Source organism: Callospermophilus lateralis, chromosome 12 (genome assembly GCF_048772815.1).
Source record: "Callospermophilus lateralis isolate mCalLat2 chromosome 12, mCalLat2.hap1, whole genome shotgun sequence".
Taxonomy (NCBI): Eukaryota; Metazoa; Chordata; class Mammalia; order Rodentia; family Sciuridae; genus Callospermophilus; species Callospermophilus lateralis.
The window spans coordinates 75,760,744-75,781,253 of NC_135316.1; the positions used below are offsets into that span (position 1 = coordinate 75,760,744).

At 43.7% G+C, this 20,510-nt stretch overlaps 1 protein-coding gene across 1 annotated transcript in view; it reads left to right on the forward strand.

Moving 5' to 3' along the window:
* The window catches only part of Fam124a (family with sequence similarity 124 member A), a 56,763-nt gene extending 37,117 nt beyond the window's left edge, over positions 1-19,646 (forward strand). The window contains exon 4 of the mRNA XM_076872230.1: positions 16,072-19,646. Within this exon, the coding sequence (XP_076728345.1) occupies positions 16,072-16,878 (807 nt within the window). The 3' untranslated portion in view covers positions 16,879-19,646. The remainder of the gene's footprint in view (positions 1-16,071) is intronic.
* Positions 19,647-20,510: the final 864 nt, after the last annotated feature.

The window sequence follows — 20,510 nt, forward strand, 5'->3', positions numbered from 1 at the left end:
TGCTTTGTTCTTTCAAAGCAAGATATTTGAAAAGTTTTGTAATAAACATTGGAGCAAGGAGCAAATATTTTTGGAATGTAGTTTTGGGAACCTTTTGACTATGGAGCCCACTGACTAGACATTGCCAGATTTTTATTAGTATTTATAAAAGCTATCATATGCTGGGTAAAATAGAAAAGAAACAATTTTTCTGCACTCCTAAGATAAATACCTAAAGCTGTATTTTTCAGAACCAGGTGTCTACCTGTCCATCCCCAAAGCCAATTCAGTGATGCTGTAAGAATGCATGAACAGGTGTTGGTTTGTGGCAGAACTTGACAACTAAATCTTAGAAGGTGACAAGGCCCCTTATGAGCCACATAGAGCAGTGGCTTGCTAATAACAAGCTGCAAATTTATAGCAACTGTAAAAGTGTCTATAGTGGGAAAAGAAGTGGCAAGGGCAAAAATATTGAGCATGTCACTCTAAAAGACAATGCCACCTACTTTTTTTTTGCGGGGGGGGCTACCCCTTTTGTGGCTATGTGCCTTGTCCTGGACTCACACAGGGACCTGGCTACCGCCATGCATGCTGCCCACATACTGACTTGGGAACAAGAAAAGTCCTGCCACAGCATCTGCTACTGTAATTAATCCTTATGGCAGCTGCTGGCATCCCACAGACCTCTAATATTTAGGTCATGAGGAATTTATATCATGCCTAAATTTAACCAATTCTTCACTCAGCCAGTGTACAGAGTGCCTGCTCTGTGCCAGGCACTCTAAGCTCAGAATACAGCCCACACAGAAGTTCCTGCCCTAGTGAAATTATATCCTCACAGGAGGAAGCAGATAATAAACAAGAGACATAACCAAAACCATGTAATGTTGGGAGGTGCTGGGGGGGGGAAAATGGGTTCAAATAGCATTCTAAAATATGCAGGTGAAACTGATCTATTGATCAAAACACTTTATTAAGCCATCCAAACCTAAGAATTTTTAGTTACTTTAATCAAGTGAAAATTGTCCTCATACAGGTTGAGATTGCCTGATAACACAAACCAGAAACTTTGCAAACATGTAGATTAACCTCCTTTGGAGGAAAGTCCTTATTAATATTTATCTTCACTACTTTTGCATATAATATATGGATATGTTACATGTTATTTTGAAATTCCAAAATGTAGGTCCTTTTGGTCTTATCCTAGTGTATTGTTTATCTGAAATATTTGTTGTAGGAATTGCAAATAGATTTTTATCCCTTCTACCACTAAAAAGAAGAGTCAGTTCCTGAAATTGAGAAACAAAGAAAATACCTTGAACTGCAAGGGCTAAGTTCACACGCCTACATTCAGCCATTGGCCTGTTCGTTTCCTATAGATTTCTGAGCAATTAGATTTCACTGATTTCTTGTGGCATAGCTTTCATAGAAATAAGATTTTTTAAGTGTTCTTCTCTTCTGATTCAAAAGATACGCGTATAATGTAAATGATCAACATAATTTAGCTATTTATGAGAAACAGCTGCTGTTGAACCATCTAAACCATAGTCTGAGTGTAAGGGAGAAGTTACCTTTCTCTTAACATTCAGCATTGATCAGCTCCATATTGTGGCCAACCAAGGTGTCCCCTTCCCAGCAGTCCTCGGTAAGAGTACTCTTCCCTGTTCCTGGAGGTACAGCCAAAACGCCATATTGGAATGACTAATCCTACCTCCCTGGCTGCAGTTGACGTGCCCAGACTATCTGTGCACCTGATGTCAATTCGGTATCTGGGAACTGATATTAGGAAAGAAAAGTTGTTCTCCCTCCTGATGGCTGAAGCTCCAACATGTAATCGGGAAGGGTCTGCAGCTGTGGTTTCCATCAGGCAGGGAAAACCATTCTGTCTTGAGAGAGAGGGACAGCACTGACCTGCAGAGAGAAAGCCAGAAAAGAGAAAGAATGTAACTCTGCATCTGAACCTTTGGCTCCACTTATCCTGTGATCTGGTTGCAATTCTGCAGCATGGGTGTCTCCTCAGTATGGATGTAAATTTAATTTAATGTAAATTAAATCTCCCTTCTTAAAGGTGTGTGTTGAGGTCTTGTCTCTGATAACCACTCGAGTAGTATACTTGGTCTGAGTGGACAGAATTCAATGCTGGATCGCCATCCTTTATCTCTAAGAAAGGATAATGAAATCGGCCGAAGAAATAATAAGCAGGTTAGGAGAAAGTTTTCAGGGCTTGGTCATTATTAAATAAAGAGTTTTATAACTTTCTCCTAGTGTTATAATAGGAAGGTCTTTAATCTCCTTTTCTCCACAGGAAACTGGGTTAAGTCAGAACTAATCATTTTTCTGTTAGACCCAGCTGCAGGCTGCTGCTGTGCTGTTGGTGGGACCACCTTCCCCTGTGTGTCTGATCAGGAGGGAGAGTCCAGTTGGCTCAGCCCAGTATTTAACTGCTGTCCCTTAGTCAGGTGTCCACCCTTGACTTGGTCACTTAGGTGGCAGGAGCAGAATGAGTGGCAGAAACATGTGAAACTAGGACTTAGGAGGAAGCTGACTCTTTGGAGACCTGTGGACCTGTTCGTGGTCCCAGAGGGACACCATGTTGCAGGGCCATGGAAACCAGTAAAGGAAATTGCTAAGATCCCCTTAAGTCTAAGGGGGTTAGCTGACTTAAGAGCAGTTGTATTTTCTCCTTCCTAATCCTGCTTCTCCTTCCAGTTGCCCAGCCGATTTGGGGTCCCTTCTTTAGTACCGTATTTGAGTGGGACATTTCAGGTCTTCCAAGTTCAATCCCATCCTTCTCTTCCAGTAACACCTGGTTGTCAGAGGACTGCAGAGGCAGAAAAGTCTTCAGAGAAATGTAGAATCCAACTGAATCCTCCTCCAAATGTAAAGTATCTTAGGAGAAAAACACGGAGAGCCAAAATGAGCCACAATCTGACAGAGGGTTGCAGAAGTCTATCCGTAGAGAGAAATAGATAACAATTAGAGTCCAGGGCGATAGGCTCAGGGAACAATCCCTTTAAGTTGTGGAATCCTTGTTATAGCAAACTTAACAGAGGACTCTCCTTCTCTCCTTGATTGCACACATCCCACCCCAAATCACTGTCCAAGTGAAACTTAGCTCAAAAAGCAACCCCAAACTGTTTGGAATGATGTAATTGTCTCCTGGGGGACACTTTTCTAATTCCCCCACAAAAAAAAAAATTTAGAACTAAAACTATAAGTACTGTAGTAAACAAAACTTACAGCATCAACATTTTTCTGTTAGGTTAAAAAATAATTAGTTCATGTTTGATATTTTTAAAAATGTGTTGTTTTAGAGAAGTTGACCTCTTAGAAGAAAAGGTCAACCTTGTTTTTCCAATTTCAAATGTAGTTTAGAATTGACTTAGATTTGTACTTTTAAGTTGAGGAATATAAGAGTTAGAAGGGGGATTTTAGTCAATTTGTAACACTGAAATATTTAAGAGGATTTAATGGCCACTTGCATATATGTTTAATTGATTAGATTTATAAGAGTCATTTAAGTACTTCAAAAGTTTTGTTTATTAATGAGACCTACTTAAAAAGAAAGCCAAGGAGCTTGGTGTAGATCTCAGAGGTAGAACAGGAGGCCCTATGTTCAATCCCTAGCAATTCAGAGAGAGAGAGAGAGAGAGAGAGAGAAATCAATACACAAAATGTATAAATGCAATTTAAGATGTTGAAGAAAATTAATTAAGCTGCAAAAGCTACTTTAAAAATAATTTTTAGGGAGCTGGGGTTGTGGCTCAGTAGTAGAGCACTTGCTTAGCATGCGTGAGTCATTGAGTTCGATTCTCAGCACCACATGTAAATAAATAAATACATAAAGGTCCATCAACAACTAATAAAAATATTTTTTAAAATAATAATAATTTTTAGGGCTGGGAATGTGGTTTAGTGATAGAGTACTTAGACCCTGCATTTGATCCCCAGAACCGTAAAAAAAGAAAGGAAGTTAATTGTTAACATTTGCTAGACTTATTAAGAGAATAACAAGATTTATGAGTTGCTCAAATCAATAAAATAGGCTTGAAGTTGATAACTCATTAATTGAATATTATTATTATTGCTATTATTATTATTATTTATTATGTTATTAGTTCTGGGAATCAAACCCAGGACCTCATGCATGCTTGGCAATCATTCTACCGTTGAAACACATTCCCAGCCCTGAATATTAATTTTTTTAAAGTAATTTATGGATTTGTGTGTGTGTGTGTGTGTGTGTGCAGATCAGAAACCCTACATTGACACTCCAGAATTTTAACTATGTAGACCCTAACCCTCAGTAATGGAGGGTTAATTTAATCCCAGCCATAACTAATCCAGGTACAGTCGGGGCTGGTCACCAAGACTGTAGAAGTTCCAAGGACCTGATTACTGAACAGGGAGAGTTAAGGATGGGTGAGACAGTTCTGGGAGCCCATTCTAATCTACAATATTCCCAGAGAGATCCTGTTATAACCTGGGCTCTCTCATATTCTGTGGAAATAGGGATTTGGCCTCTTGAAGATCGGCTGCACCTCCAGGGTGGGCCTAACTTGAAGTAGGGACCCCAGATTCAGATTTGTTCTCCAGGCCTCATGTCCACACTAGGTTAAAGCAGTTGGTACTTCAGACAGATGGCCAACTGACCACATGTCAGGTTGTCACTGTATCTGGAAATGTAAACCTGAGATAACTCACCATTTATCACATTCACATCACAAAGATACTCACATCCCACCCGTCCTTGGTGAAGAGGCTTAGTTCATGGACATCACTGAACACGTGATGAGTTGTCCCTTGTCTTTGGGTCCTCCTGTTTGTGCATCTGTGTCTTGAAGAGTAGTCACTTCAAAAATGGATCTCTAAAACTGTTTTTACTTAATATTTTTACTTGCTTTTTACCACCCTAGAAAGCCCACACAGAATTCTTAGCCAGGAGAGAACATCAGAACATAGTGAGGACTGTTGCTTTGTGAGTAACAGTGAACGTGAGCTCCTGACAGACTCTGGCATGCTTCTTATTAACCTGGGACACTCTGAGTTGCTGGCCTAAATCCTGTTTACTGAGTAGCGGCATTGTCATTATCTCAACGCTCCACACCTTCCCCTAGTTGAGAAGGCTTATGGAAGAGGTTAGGTCTGTCTTTACTGTTTAGAATCTGCAATGGCAATGACGTCCCTGTTTTCTGAGAAATGCTGGAGAGAGCTTTGGTTCAGCCTGGGCCTTTGTCCCATGGGCAGTTAGTTGATCTCTTCTGATGCAGGCAGCCTTGTGTTTCTGGCATACACATTACAAATGTATTCAGTCATTCTCTGTTTTAAGTGAGTTAACAGATAATACTGCAAGAACAAGCTTCTGGAAGCCACAGAAATGGTCAGAACTGATGAGGATTCAGGGCTAAAAAGCAAGTTTTGTTATGGAAACAGATTTGCAGATAAGAACAAAGTAAAAAAATAAAAGTTATTGAGAGGGAAACACCACAGTGGAAATTCATTCTCTGGAATTTCCATTATCTGTATCATTTTCCAGACAGAGGTTAATTGGGAAGACAAGGTCAGTATACTTTAGCCAAAATCATTGTATAAAAAGAGGGAAGAAAGTAAATGAATTAACATATTAGGGGCAAGACAAATATTTCTATGTGCTGACTTTGCCTCTCTCAAATTACACAAGGCATAGTTTTCTGAATCTTAGTCTTCACTGTCTTCCAGAAGCACAGATTTGTAGAGCTGGAAGGTTGTAAGAGAAGTTCTGAAGAATATGCAGTCATAAAAATATGGAGTCATTCAAAACATCCTAATTTCAGTGACCATAAAAATAGGGATAGACCCTGGAATCAAAAGGAAGGAGAGAGGCTAGGCCCAAGGAAAAATCAGAAAGTTGGCCCAAAGCAGAAGTCCCTGTTCTGTCCGAACATTAAACTTAACCTGCCTGGGACCCACCCAGAGGTTTGATTTTGGTTGTTCTAGAGTAAGGTATTTTTTCATAGCTTTCCAGATGATTCTTAGGTGCAACCAGGATTGCAAGATACTGGCTCGTTTCACAGAGTATTTCTGCTCCCATTTCTGTTCCTGTTTGTTTGTTTTCACGACAACCTCAGTCTTGAGCTCTCTTTGCTAGTGTCTTTCCTGGCAAGTACATGTATATTCACGGATTCAAAAAATGATGGGAGTGGTCACAACTGAGGGTAGGGGGGAGACTGAGATGACCATGAAAGTATTGATATAAACTTGCTAAGGCCAGGGATAGATTTTGAAGCTGTTTCAGTGGACCTTCCTTGTTGGTGGTACCTGAGTTTGAGTATGAATCCTCTTCTGATGCGGTCAGCTGGCTCAGCCTTTCAGTAGTACTACCTTTGAGTTTTGATGACCCTTTTTGACAGCTCAGTTGTCCCTGAATTAGTGGTTGGAGACTAGGAAAAAAAATAAAAAATATGTAAGTGTCCCACACTTTGGTTTCAGAGAAGCTCACCCACCAGACCAGCCTCCTCCTTCTCAAAGGCAGGCAGGGTGGCCCAGTTCAGTAGAACCAGACCTCCTTCCAGTTCCATGTGAGGTCCTGGGGGCATGTGTTTGGGGAAGTGCATGTCTCCCCTGTTCCCTAGATCAGAAGAGGTCCTACTTTGGGAATCATTGTGCTACCACCCGCTCAGCCTTCTCCCTGACTGCTTGAAGAATAGCTGCTCTAGCAAGAGACTGAGGAAGTCCCCTCAGGAAGAATTGGCAGGCTAGTGGCTACCATGTGTGCAGATACTGAACACTTCCATCACTGCCTAGAATTCTTTTAACTGCATTGTTGGAAAAAATAAGACTCGATGGTAAGGGAGAACCTTTTTATCCCCCAGTAGAAGTTTCACAGAACTACTTTGTTTTTAAAACTGTCTATGTATTATAAAGTATTGTATTATGTATTATCAGTTTATAAACTGATACTTTCTTCCTGCACCCCTGATTGTCTCTTGTCTTTATCATTGTGAGTCACAGCATGGCCCGGACTCCATGCACCAGGACTGGTGTTGCAAAAGGAGATGACTAAGCCGAACATGAGATGGGCCAGGGGATGCAATATTGGTGCATAGGCGAGGGCATAGTGAAATTGTAACATTAGCTTAAAAGCTTGTATAAAAACAGTTGACAGGAGTTAACAAAGTCCACAGGTCAAATCTGGCCTACCACCTATTTTTTCAATAAAGTTTTATTGAATACACACACATACACACACATACACACACACACACACACACACACACACACACACAGCAATGGAATCAGCCAGATTGCCACATATTTTGTAATAAAGTTTTATTGGATACACACACACACATACACACACACACACACACACAGCAGTTGAACCCCCAGATCAACCACCTCTTCCTCATTTCATCAGATGGCGGAATGAAGCTCATTCTCTGTAAAAATGAACCAGCCAACCTAGACCTAAGAATACCAAGCACAGTCCAGGGGAGGAGCGCTTTGCTGAGCCCAGGAGGAAGAAGTGCAATTCAGCATCACACTTCTGGGATCGCTGTGCTCCCAGCAGCCCAGCCTTCTCCATGGCTGGCTTTGAAGCACCTGCCCTGGCAAGAGATTAAGGAAGTCCCCTCAAGAAGACCTGGCAGGCTAGTGGCTACCATATGTGCAGACACTGAACACTTGCCCAGAGTTCTCTCAATTGCACTGCTCCAAGAAATAAGTCTCAGGAGTAAAGGTAGAAACTTTTTTATCCCCCAGTAGAAGTTTCATAGAACTACTTGGTTTTTAAAACTGTGTTTATGTATCCGTTTATAAAAATAAAATTTTATAAATAATAGGAGGCATTCCCATAGAACTTTGACCCCTGAGCTTATGTAAGGGCATCATGTCTCTGTAACACAAAAGGTTGGCAGAGATTCCATTCTGGGGAGTCTTCACCTTTCTCCCGCCTGGGGACACATCTGGAGGCACTTTTTTGGTTATGGCATCCTGGAGGCGGGGCCCTACTGGTAACTAGTGGGCAGAGGCGGGAAGCTGAACATCTTCACAGGACAGCCCTCCGCATTGAAGAACTCTCTAGCCTACCATGTCAGTTGTGCTGGGCCAGAGAAACCTTGGGTTAAACTGAATCTCTAAGATTCCAACCAAGCTCCCAGATAGATATTTGTGTAAGTTTTTCAACTTAAAAAAAAAAAAAAGACTCCTTTGGCCTGGAATATAATAATTAGCTGAAATTCAATCCCACAAGCTAGCATTATGCCCTCACTGAAATAGCAACCAAAAATGAAGAAGACGTTACCTAGAATATTCACACCCAAAATACCCTTTTCTTTTTTTTAATATTTTTAGTTGTAAATGGACACAGTATCTTTCTTTATTTCTTTATGTGGTGTTTGAACCCAGTGCCTCACACATGCTAGGCAGGCACTCTACCACTGAGCCACAGCCAGAGCCCCTTTCTCTTGATTATTGTTCAGATAAAGAATGAGATTTTGACCTGAGTTATTACTTATCATTTCAGGCAGCTGTTTCTAGGATCTGGTCATTGAACTGTGTCAAATAATATTTCTTTTGAAATTTCTTAAAATCAGTAATACTTAATGAAATTCTCATGAACTTTTTTTTCATATAAAAATCAGCGCTGTCTAGTCCTGTGTGTTATAGCCAGTGGGCAGCGTTAATCACAAATCATAGGGACAAAATCCAGAGGAAAATGCAGACCTCACACAAAGAAAAAAGACTTACATCTGGGCACAACGTTTCTTTCTCAAATCTTCTCTTTCTGTTTGACAGATCTGTCATTAGATCTGTTGGCTGCAGACGCCATACTCGGACATGACCTTGATTTTCTCTGTTGTTCCTCTTCAATGGACAGCTTTTTACTATACTGTGTATCAGATCGATAGCCTGGTTGGCTCCTAGCTCTTCTAAGAGCCCGGTTCCTTTCTACTTAGTATCTCCTGTGACTCTTGCCACACATTTTCCCTAAGAGCCATGCCTGATATTAAACAAGTGGGTCCTAAGCACACCTCAGGTATTTCTTAACTAGAAAATTTTCTCTTTATTATTAGATATTGATATAGTTCATAATACCACAGTGTTCAAGACGTTTTTTTCCTATTGAAATCAAAAACCTGTGGTGCTTATGATTTATGATATGTATGTATACATTTACACTTTACACCTTAAAATTCCCTTGATAACAAGCGCCTTTAGAAGCCATATTTTTTAGAAGCCATTTTATTATAATGTGTCTTTTATGTGATCTTTAATTCATTTGGCAGGAATTTATTCAGTACCTGTTATGTGTAAATATGAATATTTATTTGTTTTAACACATTTAATTGCAGGTACCAGAGGTCAATTAACCCAGCTTCTAAAACCCTCAGAACACTAAATGAAGGGGTTTTTTTTTTAAATTTATTTTTAGTTGTAGATGGACACAATACCTTTATGTCATTTATTTTTTTGAACGTGGTGCTGAGGTTGGGATCCAGTGCCTCACACGTGCTAGGCAAGTGCTCTCCACTAAGCTACAGCCCCTGCCCTAAATGAAGTTCTCACGATTAACCCAGTTCCTCCAAATCCATAAATGTACATTTCTGGAAAATGTCTTGTTTATTTATTGTAGGTGATTTGTAAGCTCAGATTTAAAAAAGAATGAGAGAGACTTAAAAAATAATGGCTTAAAAAATAGCTGTATATTTCTCTCTCCTCCACGTGAGTCCAGAGACCTCAGGGATCCAGGCACTTTTCCCCTTGGTCCTTCACCTTAGTCCAGGTGGGCTACTAGATGGTGTAGCAAAGAGTTCTTAAAACAGCTCAACAAGTACCAACCTTGAAAGGAAGAAAAGGCAGATTACTTCATTAAAGTTCACCAAAAGAAAACAATAAGAGAAGAAAGAGGTAAGCTACAGACTGGACGATTATATTTGCATTGCATATAGTTAAGAGGTATAGAATTCAGAATATGTATAAAGAGCAGGTACTTCTCCAAAGAGGATATTCAGCAGATGGCCAAGAATCATAGAAAGATGCTCCTTGTCATCAGTCATTAGGGAAATACAAATTAAGACCATGATTTAAAAAAAAAAAAAATTACCTACCAGAATGGCTAAAATTAGAAAGAATGACAATCCCAAATCTTGGTGAGAGTGTGGAACAACTGAAATGCTTACCAGTTCTGGGCAGAATTATATGTTGACATCATTGGTTTGGAAGTGGCGTTTTTTGTTTTGGTGGTTCTGGGGATTGAACCCAGTGGTGCTCTACCACTGACCTACATCCCCAACACTTTTTATTTTTTTAACTTGAGGCAAGATCTCACCAGGTTGCAGAGTCTGGCCTCCTCCTGTCTCAGCCTCCCAAATTGCTGAGATTGCAAGTGCAAATGGCCTGGAAGTATTTGAAAATATTTATCTATTAAAGCTAAAAGTATGCTCACTCTATGCCTAGAAGTTCTACTTTTTGGTACGCTCCCAAGAGGAAGAAGTGCATATTTACTCTCCAAAAGAGGGGATGTAGCCAAATAAAACTCCACAATATCACCTTGCACTTTGTCTCAGAAGATGGGCAGGTGTTCTCTGAGCAGACCGACACTGGGATCACCATAAAAAAAGTCACAGAGATATAAATGAACCTGATGTGTTTGGAAATGATGTAGTTCCCTATGGCCAGAGCACCTAGGTGAGGATTCCAGAAAGACCCAGGCTGAAGAGGTAGGGCAGGTCTAGGCGATCCTGCTAAGGAGTGAGTTCTGCAGAGGGCCTGGGTTTTAGAAAGATCACTCAGAGAGCTGCAGTGTGAAACAAGAGAGGCTCTGGGACTCTTGGCAGAAAGCCGGTTGGGGTGGGTGATTATCACTCTGCTGCCATCTTACCAATTGTGGAGAACACTTTTCTTATGCCCTAAATTATGCCACCGGCCATTCTAGGACAAGTGGAATTGGCACGTTGCTTTAACTGATGTTTTCATAATGGCAAAGGTGGCTAAGGGAGGGTGGGCAGAGGACAGTCCAGCCACAATTGCCAAGAATCCCTGGACAATCTTCATATCTCCTATTTAAAACCATCACTGATTTTACAAAACATGTACAGGTTCTGTTCCCTCAAGTTTTCCTTAAAGGAAAACCTCTAAATCCTCCTCCTCTCTTTCTGCTGACACCATTCAAAACAACCACAAAGGCTTCTTTCTTGGACAGTTTTCTCAGCAAAGTGAAAGGAAAGGCGAAATACGATGCTTTTCTTTAAAGCAAAAAAAAATCTGATTTCTCATGTGAACCCATTGACCAAATTCCTAGAGACGGCCCCTGATTGTTATCATTCCTTTGGGTTAAAGGTCCGTTGCTGGCTCTTTAGACGTCAGACAGTGCCACCAGTCATATTTCTGCCAAGGACAGAACAGGAAATGGCCTTAGAAAGAGGAGGGGTGAGGCAGAAGGAGAACCCCTTGACCTTGAACAAGCCATGAGACACTGCCAGGGTTCCTGGAGGAGAGGCAGAATCACCTTTACCAGGAATATGAGAAGAAATGATTCTACCCATGTGCCAAGGAGTGAGCCTCTTGACATCAGAACCCTTGAGAAAGATGCTTTTGGCTAAGTGGGCCCCTGCAGACCCCGTCACATCCCCAGCCTCAAACTACCAGTGCTCAAAGTTGCAGAGAAAGTTCAAGGACCTACACTGAATCCCAATTTTCTAGTGATGTAAGGAACATAATCAGATCTTCCTGGCTGGTTGCCCTAAGCAGATTAATTTATGTAATGCTATCCTTTTGTTTTGAGAAAGTTCCTTAAATAGCAATGAAGACAACTTCTGGCTTCCAGTGAGGTGGCTAGGCCAACATCACAGCCATTGCCATTGCCCCTGGGAGGAGCTCAGGAGGGCAGCCCCTGGAAGCCAAGTTGTCACCACGAGGGGGCCCGAGGAGGTCTCTCCAGAGGCAGAGAAAACCTATACCCAGAACTGCAGGTTCTTAAACATGTCACAGAAATAAATTTAAGGACATGTCCTATTTTAGCAAAGAGAGAATGCTTCATTAGACAGCAAGAGGTAACGATAAGTGTTCTTGGAGCACAATGCCCGCTATCTCAAGAGCAGGACACGCAGCCAGGCTTGACGTCTGAGTGTTTATTGGGGTACATAATTAGCTGGAATATGACTGATCCACAGGGGCTGGGCTTTCCTGGGGACTGGAAAATATTAAGCAAGATGGCATTTCCCCATTAGGGGGTCTGCTCTGGCATGTAGGTGGCAGGTCACAACATCTCTGGCCATCCAGTAGTGGTCTCTTGGTTGTGGATCTGGTGACTGAGCCAGAGGATCATGGTCCAATCGACTGTTAGCCCCTAGCCTCACAAGGTCAATAGTCTCTTTCTATCCCTTTGGGCTCCTTTATCCAGTTCATGAATTTTACACAAGCCTCCATTCCATGTTCCAACTGGGGCATTTCTCCTTTACAAACTCAGTGTTCTCTCCATATTCCTAAATGTCTCTCAGTGTGAGGAGGATACAGGTTCTTGTTTCACTGTGGAAGGGTCCACTGGGGGAGAGTCTCTGGAAACATCTGCTGTGATTCATTCTCAGCCTCTAGTGTCTCAGCTGAAGCAAACAAGAGGCAAGAAACAAAGCCACTGCCAGGAGATGGCATCTAAAGAAGCCCCATCCTTCCCACACGCCAGTTATCTTTAGGTCAGAGAAGGCCACACTTGCAGAAGTTGACACCCCGCTGCCACTGGACAGAGCCAGGCAAATCCAGCAGGTGCATTAGCCCTGGACCTGATGGGTGTGGGGGAGGGAGGCTCCGAGTTCTCCCTCCCTATAGCTGCTGCCCCAGAATGCCCACCATTATCCACAGCATGGCACCAGCCCCAAATTCCCACCCACCCAGCAGGCACCTCCACTGTGCATGTGGGCATTCCCCAGTGACAAAGACCAGGGGCCACCTCTCTTCCAAGCAGTAGAATATAGGTTCCCATGGACGCCTGTCTCCATCAGGCAGTAAAAAACAGACAGGGGACAGATGGGTTTCTATTAAACGATCATAATTAGGACAAATACCACAGGTATTTGTCCTCTGCCAGTCGTGCCTAATTTTTAAGCCACTGTGCCTGGCAGTGGAAAGATTTACGAGCTGATATCGTGGCCATGCTGCCCTCCTGAGCTCATCTCTTGGAGGAGCTCAGGAGGGCAGCCCCCAAGAGCTGGAAGCCACGTTGTCACCAGGAAGGGACCTGAAGAGGTCTCTTCCAGAGGCCCAGCTTTCAGGGTCTTGAACATATCAAAGCAAAGAATTCAAGGTCATGTCAGGTTTTAGCAAAGAGAGAAACAGCCTTATTAGACAACAAAAGGTAAAGGTTCCCTAGCATGGGAAACTTTAGGTTTCGAGAAGCAATATCCCCAGAGGCTTTCTTCTTCATGAAGATTCAGACTGCTAGCATCCTCGCCAAGAGCATGATCTCTAATAAGACTAAAGATGGAAGTCACAAGATGGCGCATATTTATGGAGTAGAAAATGACACTGGGAGCCCAGGAGAATTGATCTTTGGGAAAAATAAAATAGACATTTTAGTTAATAAACATTGCTCCCTCCTTTGCCTCAGAAGCCGCCTCTATCCCCAAGGACTTCCTTCTCTCCACAACTTCACCCTTTATTTTCTCTTATTCAGCCAGACTCAATGATGGAGGAAATTGGTCTGTCTCTCTAATAGTTACCCAGATGTGACCTTCTGGGGCTGCTTCTTACTTACCCTGTTACAAAGAAGCGACTCTCCATTTTACGCTTAAGCTCCTGTTATGTGCCCGCCACTGGGCAGGGTGTGTGCTGAGCAGGGTCTCCCTTGCAGAGCCCAGCGCCTTGCAGACAAGAAGGAGCATTAAAGGGAGCAGGACATTACCATCCCAGGGCTGGATTGGGAGTCTCAGGGACAATGGAGCACAAAGTGACCAGCTCTGGTCATACCCTAGCAGGACCCATCTCTGCCCAAACCTTCCCATCACTTATTCAGTGAGGCTCCCAGGCCCAGGAAGTCTGGAACTGCTCCAAATTGAAGCTACACGGCGACCATGCCTGAGGGGTGAGAAGACGCACACCTTGCCTAGTACCTGCCCTCAAAGCGTTTTGCGTCATCTTACTTAAGGATCCATAATTCACACTATCAGAAATATTAATTCCCTTTGTGTTTTGCCTCTTAAACTGCCCTTAGTAGAAATACTTGGGAATTTCAATATGCCAAGCAGAGCCTGAAAGGAGGGGCGAGGATCACCAAGATATGGGGACCAAAACACAAAAGTACAAACAGTGCAGAGGCTGAGGATTGCAGAGAGGATCCGGAGAGCCGGGCAGAGAATTCATAGCACTTACTGAACATCTGATTCCACAATGGAGAAGAACCTTATGCAAACAACTGCAGATGTGGCTTTTTTGTCTAAGAAACCAAAGACGTCTGCATGCCTTCTAAGCAGTACTCCTGTTTCCACTGGTATCTCTATCCAGCCCATTCTCCTCCACCCAGCTGTGTGCCACCATCTTGCTAGAAAGCCTTGAGGATTTGAAGTGCAGGTTTCTTGTATTTGCCTGTGATCCGGGATCCATATGGCTCAAGAGTCATGACTGGCTCCTCTTGCTTCTTTGGAGTCCCCTCTTGCTCTGGCTCATGCCCCCAGCCCCTGATCAGTGCTTCTAGGCCTAAGCACCCTTCAAGTACTGTACACACCACTTTTCATGGACTCCAACCAGACCAAACTGTTGCTGCCTCAACAGGCCCCTCATTTACCTGCCAACCCCCAGCCTCAGCTGCATTGGCTTCTCTCCCCGGTACACACCTTCTCTACTCATGCCATCCTTTAGAAGCACAGCTGCCCACCTCTGAAGGCTCACCTGCAAGGCCACCTCTGCTGGGCGGGTTTGGTCTCCCCCTCAGTGCCCCTTATAGTATCTGCCATCACATTTCTGTAGTCTCAACTATGTCTCTTTGTCTTTGACCCTTTCAACCAAGTGTACATTTCATGTGATCAAAAATAGAATGTTTCTCATTGTATTTTCTCCTCCTTTACCTGTAGCAGAGCTAAATTTCCTCCATGAGAAAACCAGGTTCCTTTGAAGGCCGTGATCTCAGTCTGCTGAATATTCACTAGAAGGAAATAGCCCTTCTAGTAAACTGCAGTCAGAACGCTTTTGTTACTTCAGGGATTCATAAATCAGATGGTTCTATACTAAATAAAGCCAGACCTTCTGTCCTCCAACCCATTATTTAATTGAAATCTGCATCATGAGGTTGGCTGTAGGCTTGGACACAGACCAGAGGGGGAATTTCAGAGAAGCAGAGCAGGTGGAAATATGCCCTGAAAGAGAGGTGCCCAGTCCTGTGCAGCAAAAGCAGGTTCCAATGAGCTGCAGTGGAGGCAGGGGGAGGGGTATACGCCACAGGAGGGAGGGGTGAGGTATTCGCCCAACTGAACATCCTCAGGATTCATCAGCAGTGAGCAATTCTCCTAACCTGTACCTAGGTTCTGGAAGAAAAAAAATATAGGGAGGAATTATTTATTCTAACAGCTAGTAAATAAATGCTCATCTATCTCCTGATAGCGCCTCACTCATGGCAGAGTGACTGTCCTGAACCGTGAGCCACCCCTCCCATTGTGTCCTGGAATCCAGTCCCATGTCAATGTGATCTGTGCACATCCCATCCTGATCACTTCCAGATGGTGTCTTCAGGGCAGCACGTGGTGATGCTTTGGTCAAGAGAGAAGCATGAGCCCTGCACACACTCTTTCTGCATTTCGTGGTAATTCTTATCTCCATTCCCACTTACCGCCTGGCCCTTATTCTTTTTGCTCGTTTGTTGGGCACTTCACATGAGTCCTTTAAGGGGTATTATTTCCTATTTTGAAGAGGACTAGCTGCATCTAGTGGCTGCAGGGGTCAGCATGAGGCTCCTCCGAGCTCTGCTGCCTTAGCCTTTGCTTCCAAATCTGGAGAACAAAAGTTCTGGTAATTCTGTATTGCACAGACATCGCTGGAAGTTTCCAGTGATTAGACATTGTGTTTCATGCTGCATTTCACAGCACATCCCTATCTTGACTAACAAGGTGTGCTCTCTGCCCCCCACAGGCACACAAGGTGTACAGGAAGTTCCCCAAATCCAGCAGAGCACACTGCTCCTCTGAGAAGAAAGCTCACTCCACTCCTTCACCAAGCAGCACTGTACCAAGCCATACATCAAGCGGCAGCCAACCGTCCCTGCACAACAACCGTTTCCTGGGGCCTGGCCAGACAGGCCTGCCTAGTGGGCACCAGCAAGAATTTGCCAGACAAACCAGCAGCACCCCCAGCGCCCCCTGGTCTTTCCAGAGGAGCAAATCCTTGTTTTGTTTGCCCACCGGAGGCCCCTGCCCAGCCTCCTCAGCTGAACCACAGTGGTTTTCAAACACAGATCCGCCAGAGCACAGGGTATCGAACTGTAGGCATAGCCACCTCCTCTCCATCGATGACTTAGAGGGTGCCCAGGAGACAGATGTGGACACAGGCCTGCGACTCTCTTCCTCTGACCTGTCTGTGGTCTCTGCATATTCTGCACCCAGTAGGTTCTGCAGCACTGCAGAAACCTCCCTCCCCTCTGAAAAATGCAGCAGCCGTTGGTCAAGATGGAAGGGGCCCCGAGAAGGACCGCTGCCTGCTGTCAGCAGGGTGACCACAGAGGCCTCCTGGGCTTCCCTCCCTTTCTTTACCAAAAGGTCTGCCAGATGCTCAGTGAAAACTGTCTCTGCTCCCTCGGCTTCTAGTGCCTCCTCACTCACAGAGCCATCCCCAAAGGCCTCTTGTGATGCTCCCAAAGCCACACAGACTGGCCAAGATGCATTACCACCCCCAGAGTTGGCTGGTCCTAGGGATAACGACATAGAGGAGTTCTACATCTGAATGTTTCTTGTTTTCCAAATACAAATGCTGACACCAAGACTCAGGTCCCCTCCACCCCTCTGCTCTCTGTATACACCAGTGTTTCAGGCCTGCACCCCAGGTCAGCCTGGAACTTCGTTATCCATCTCAGGGGGATCATTAGCACATTTGCCGTGCCACTTGTTTATAGCCGAGAGGTGGTACATTTCTAGGGACTCAGTGAGAAAATAGAGACATTTTTTTGCAAATAAATTCTCAACCAACTTCAGTCATAAAATATATTTTTTGATTACTCAGTTTGATACGTGGTTTAGTGCCCTTATACAATTTAAATGCTTCATATAATTATTTGAAATGAAAGGAAAACCTAGTCAGCCAGAGTCGATCTGGCAATTTTTCATGCTGTGAAAGAAAAACAATTAAAGCCAAAATGTTGAATGTGGGAAAGGTACTAAGGACTTGCATGAAAGATCATTTCACAGTAAGAGAATGCACACCTTATTGGGTTCTCCAGTTATTACACTGCCAGGGAACAGTGGCCCTGATTATTTTGGACAAGTCAACTTAATAAGACAGCTATCAACATCTATCAGACTGCAGAACGCCTCACTTTGAAGTCACGCAACAGCTGAAAAATCTGGATTTATGCAAAAGTGGCTAATGCGTTTTGTTAGAATTTAGCATGATTAATGGACTCTTGGTGCATTTAAAATGTGATTTGTGTTCCAAAACCTAGATTTGTTATACCTTTTCAATAGCACGTTCACAGTAATGAATGAGGGGCTGCAGAAGACTACACTCTGGGTGTATTTGGATCATTGAGGAGGACTTGTTCCTTAACTTTAAAGAATAGAGATATTACTAGTCTTCTACTTAAAAAGCACAATCTAAGGGCTACATATATGTCTTTATATAAATAACAGGAGCCACATTTTATACTGCTTTCTGCAGAAGCACTTGTGGCCACACATTCTATGTTTTTCATTTTTAACTAATTTGGAACACTTTAGCTGGCATTTTGATTGCACAGATGCACAAAATGCCCCTCTCCCTCAAATGGGAAACTATACAAAACGTTGTCCTGAACAAACACTGGTGCACCTCTAGCCTTTGGTAAGTGCAGGAGACCCTTAATTAAAGCTGGCGCTGTCACCCAACCTTGGCTTTTCCTGTCCGATGTGTGCTCCTGTCACAGTGTGAATGGTATTTAAATCCCCCGTGAGGGTATGTTTACAGTTCCAAACCTCGGCCATGCCAAGTGCTGGCATCCTGGGCCATGCCAAGCTGTCCCTGGATGCTATTTATCTTTGGGGAAGAAGAACATGGATCTGCATTGTTCACTTCCCAGCCAGGTGCTCCTTGCCTAAATTACTCATGGCACTGTTTTCCTCTCCCTGGAAGTACCCAGATACCATTCAGATACAGCCTCAGAATCCTTCCCAAGACGGCTTCCGGGCAGCCATTACCAGCCATCAGACCTGCCGTCCTCATAACAAGAGCCTTAGATCCTGCCTCAGACATCCTGGACTTCCCAGGTCTCCGACTTGTAATATTCTACTCCAGTGTGAATAACAAAAATGTAGTCTCTTTGAATTGTGGACCAAGAACAAGCAAACTTTTCTGATAAAGGGCTAGATCGTAAATATTTTAAACTTTGTCAGATTTTAAACTTTTCAGTCTCTGTTGCACCTGCTGCCATTGTAACATAAAAAATAAAATGTAAATGAACTTGAGTGGCTGAGTTGTAGTAAAACTTTATTTACATCCCAGTGGCTCCAGAGGCTAAGGCAAGAGGATCACAAGTTCAGAGCCAGCTGCGGCAACTTATCAAGGCCCTAAGCAACTCAGAGAGACCCTGTCTCTAAATAAAATACAAAGAAAGGGCTGGGGATGTGGATCAGTGGTTAAGCCCCTCTGGGCTCAATCCCTAGAACCAAACAACAACAACAAAAAAATTATTTACAAGGATAGGTGGTAGGTCAGATTTGACTCAACGGTGGTAGCTGGCCAACCCCTCAGCTAGCCTCCTACCTACAGTTGGTTGAAGATTCTAGCCACAGTCAACAGCAAGAACCTGAGTCTTCATCCACTGCTTCTGGTGGTTGTAACAGCAAGAAAATGAACTACTCGAGTCAAGCCAATGATTATAGAACCACCGGACGTAGAACAATAGGGGCTTCTTCCTGCACAGCCGGTTTCTAGAAAACTACTCCCAGTCTATCTCCTGCCTGGAAATATGACGTGAAGTCCGCAGCTGATGGTGAAAAGCAGTACGCTAACATCAGATGGCAGAGAAAAGATAACTTAGAGACAATGACATCACCTCCAGTGAACGGGGGAGCAAGCTCCTCATAGCAAAAGTTAACGAGGCGAAAGGAAGTGGACCAGCTGTCCAGTGACGGCTCCCATCTTCATCTTTAGTGGCTCCCCCATTTTAATACACTGGTTGTCCCACTGGGGTTACAGAGCTCAACCCCATGCTATCTGGCCCCATCCTTTCTCAGTGACCCACCCTCCTCATGGTCCAGTCTACCAAACTGAGTGACCCCCAAAGATGTCCAAGACACCATTTGCAAATGCCCCCATGACACAAGGAGAGAAGGGAAGGAAGACAAGACCACTACAGACTCCACGCACACATGCCTGTGCTGTACTCGGGAAGTGGCAGTCACTCTGAAGAGTGACAGCCACAGTCTTCCATTTCTGGCTGTACTACCAGAATTTTCCCCATCCAAGAGCACTCCTGACACCCACCACTGGATCCCTACTCTTGGAGTACTATCCCTGTAATAGAGGCTGGCATACTATATATGTGCAGTAAATGTGTTCAATTAAAAAACATTGAGGTTGTCTAATAAGTTATTTCTGTCCTAAACGAGGCTCTGTAATGTAGAAAGTCTCCATTTCAGCCCTAGCTTTATGTCGCTTGCTGGAACCCAATCTCTTCTCAGCCTTGTACTTCTCCCCAGCGTATCCAGGAAATCCAGGTTGGTAAGTGCCCTGGTCAAGTTCACGTCCCATCCTTCATTTGCCTCTTTTCCAAGTTACTTCTCAGGGTCCCACCTAAGCCTACACTAAGCACCACCCAGTATCTTCTCTAAAGGTCACATGTTTTCCATATGTCCCCAACCAACCCGAGGAACCCTACAAAAATCATCTTGGATTATCTTGATTGGTTAAAATGAGCATCAGAGGGGCTAGTGATGTGGCTCAGTGGCAGAGTGCTTGCTTGGAATGAGTGAGGCTCTAAGTCTGATCCTTGGTACCACACACACACACACACACACACAAAAAAGCATCAGAGGGACCCATGGGGGCAAGGGATGAGCCTTTGAGAAAGTAGGAGAGGTGAACATTTGACAGAGCAAACTGGATCTAGTATTGGTGCCCCTTGAGCACCTAGGCCCCAAAGTAGGGATGTCCAGTGAAGTTTTGGACTACACTGTCTGACATGTCCCCAGAAAAACCAGGGGACCAGTTGGGAAAACTCTTGAGCACATGTTTGCCTTTAGCCCTAAGAAATCGGGAGAAATGCAGAGATCTTCCTATCCCCCAACTTTCTGTAGATGCACAAATTCTCCAATCTGAGTAGACTCAGAATTTCTGAAGAGAGTTCTTCAGGGAAAGTAAAGCTGACCATGGTGGGCTGGGGA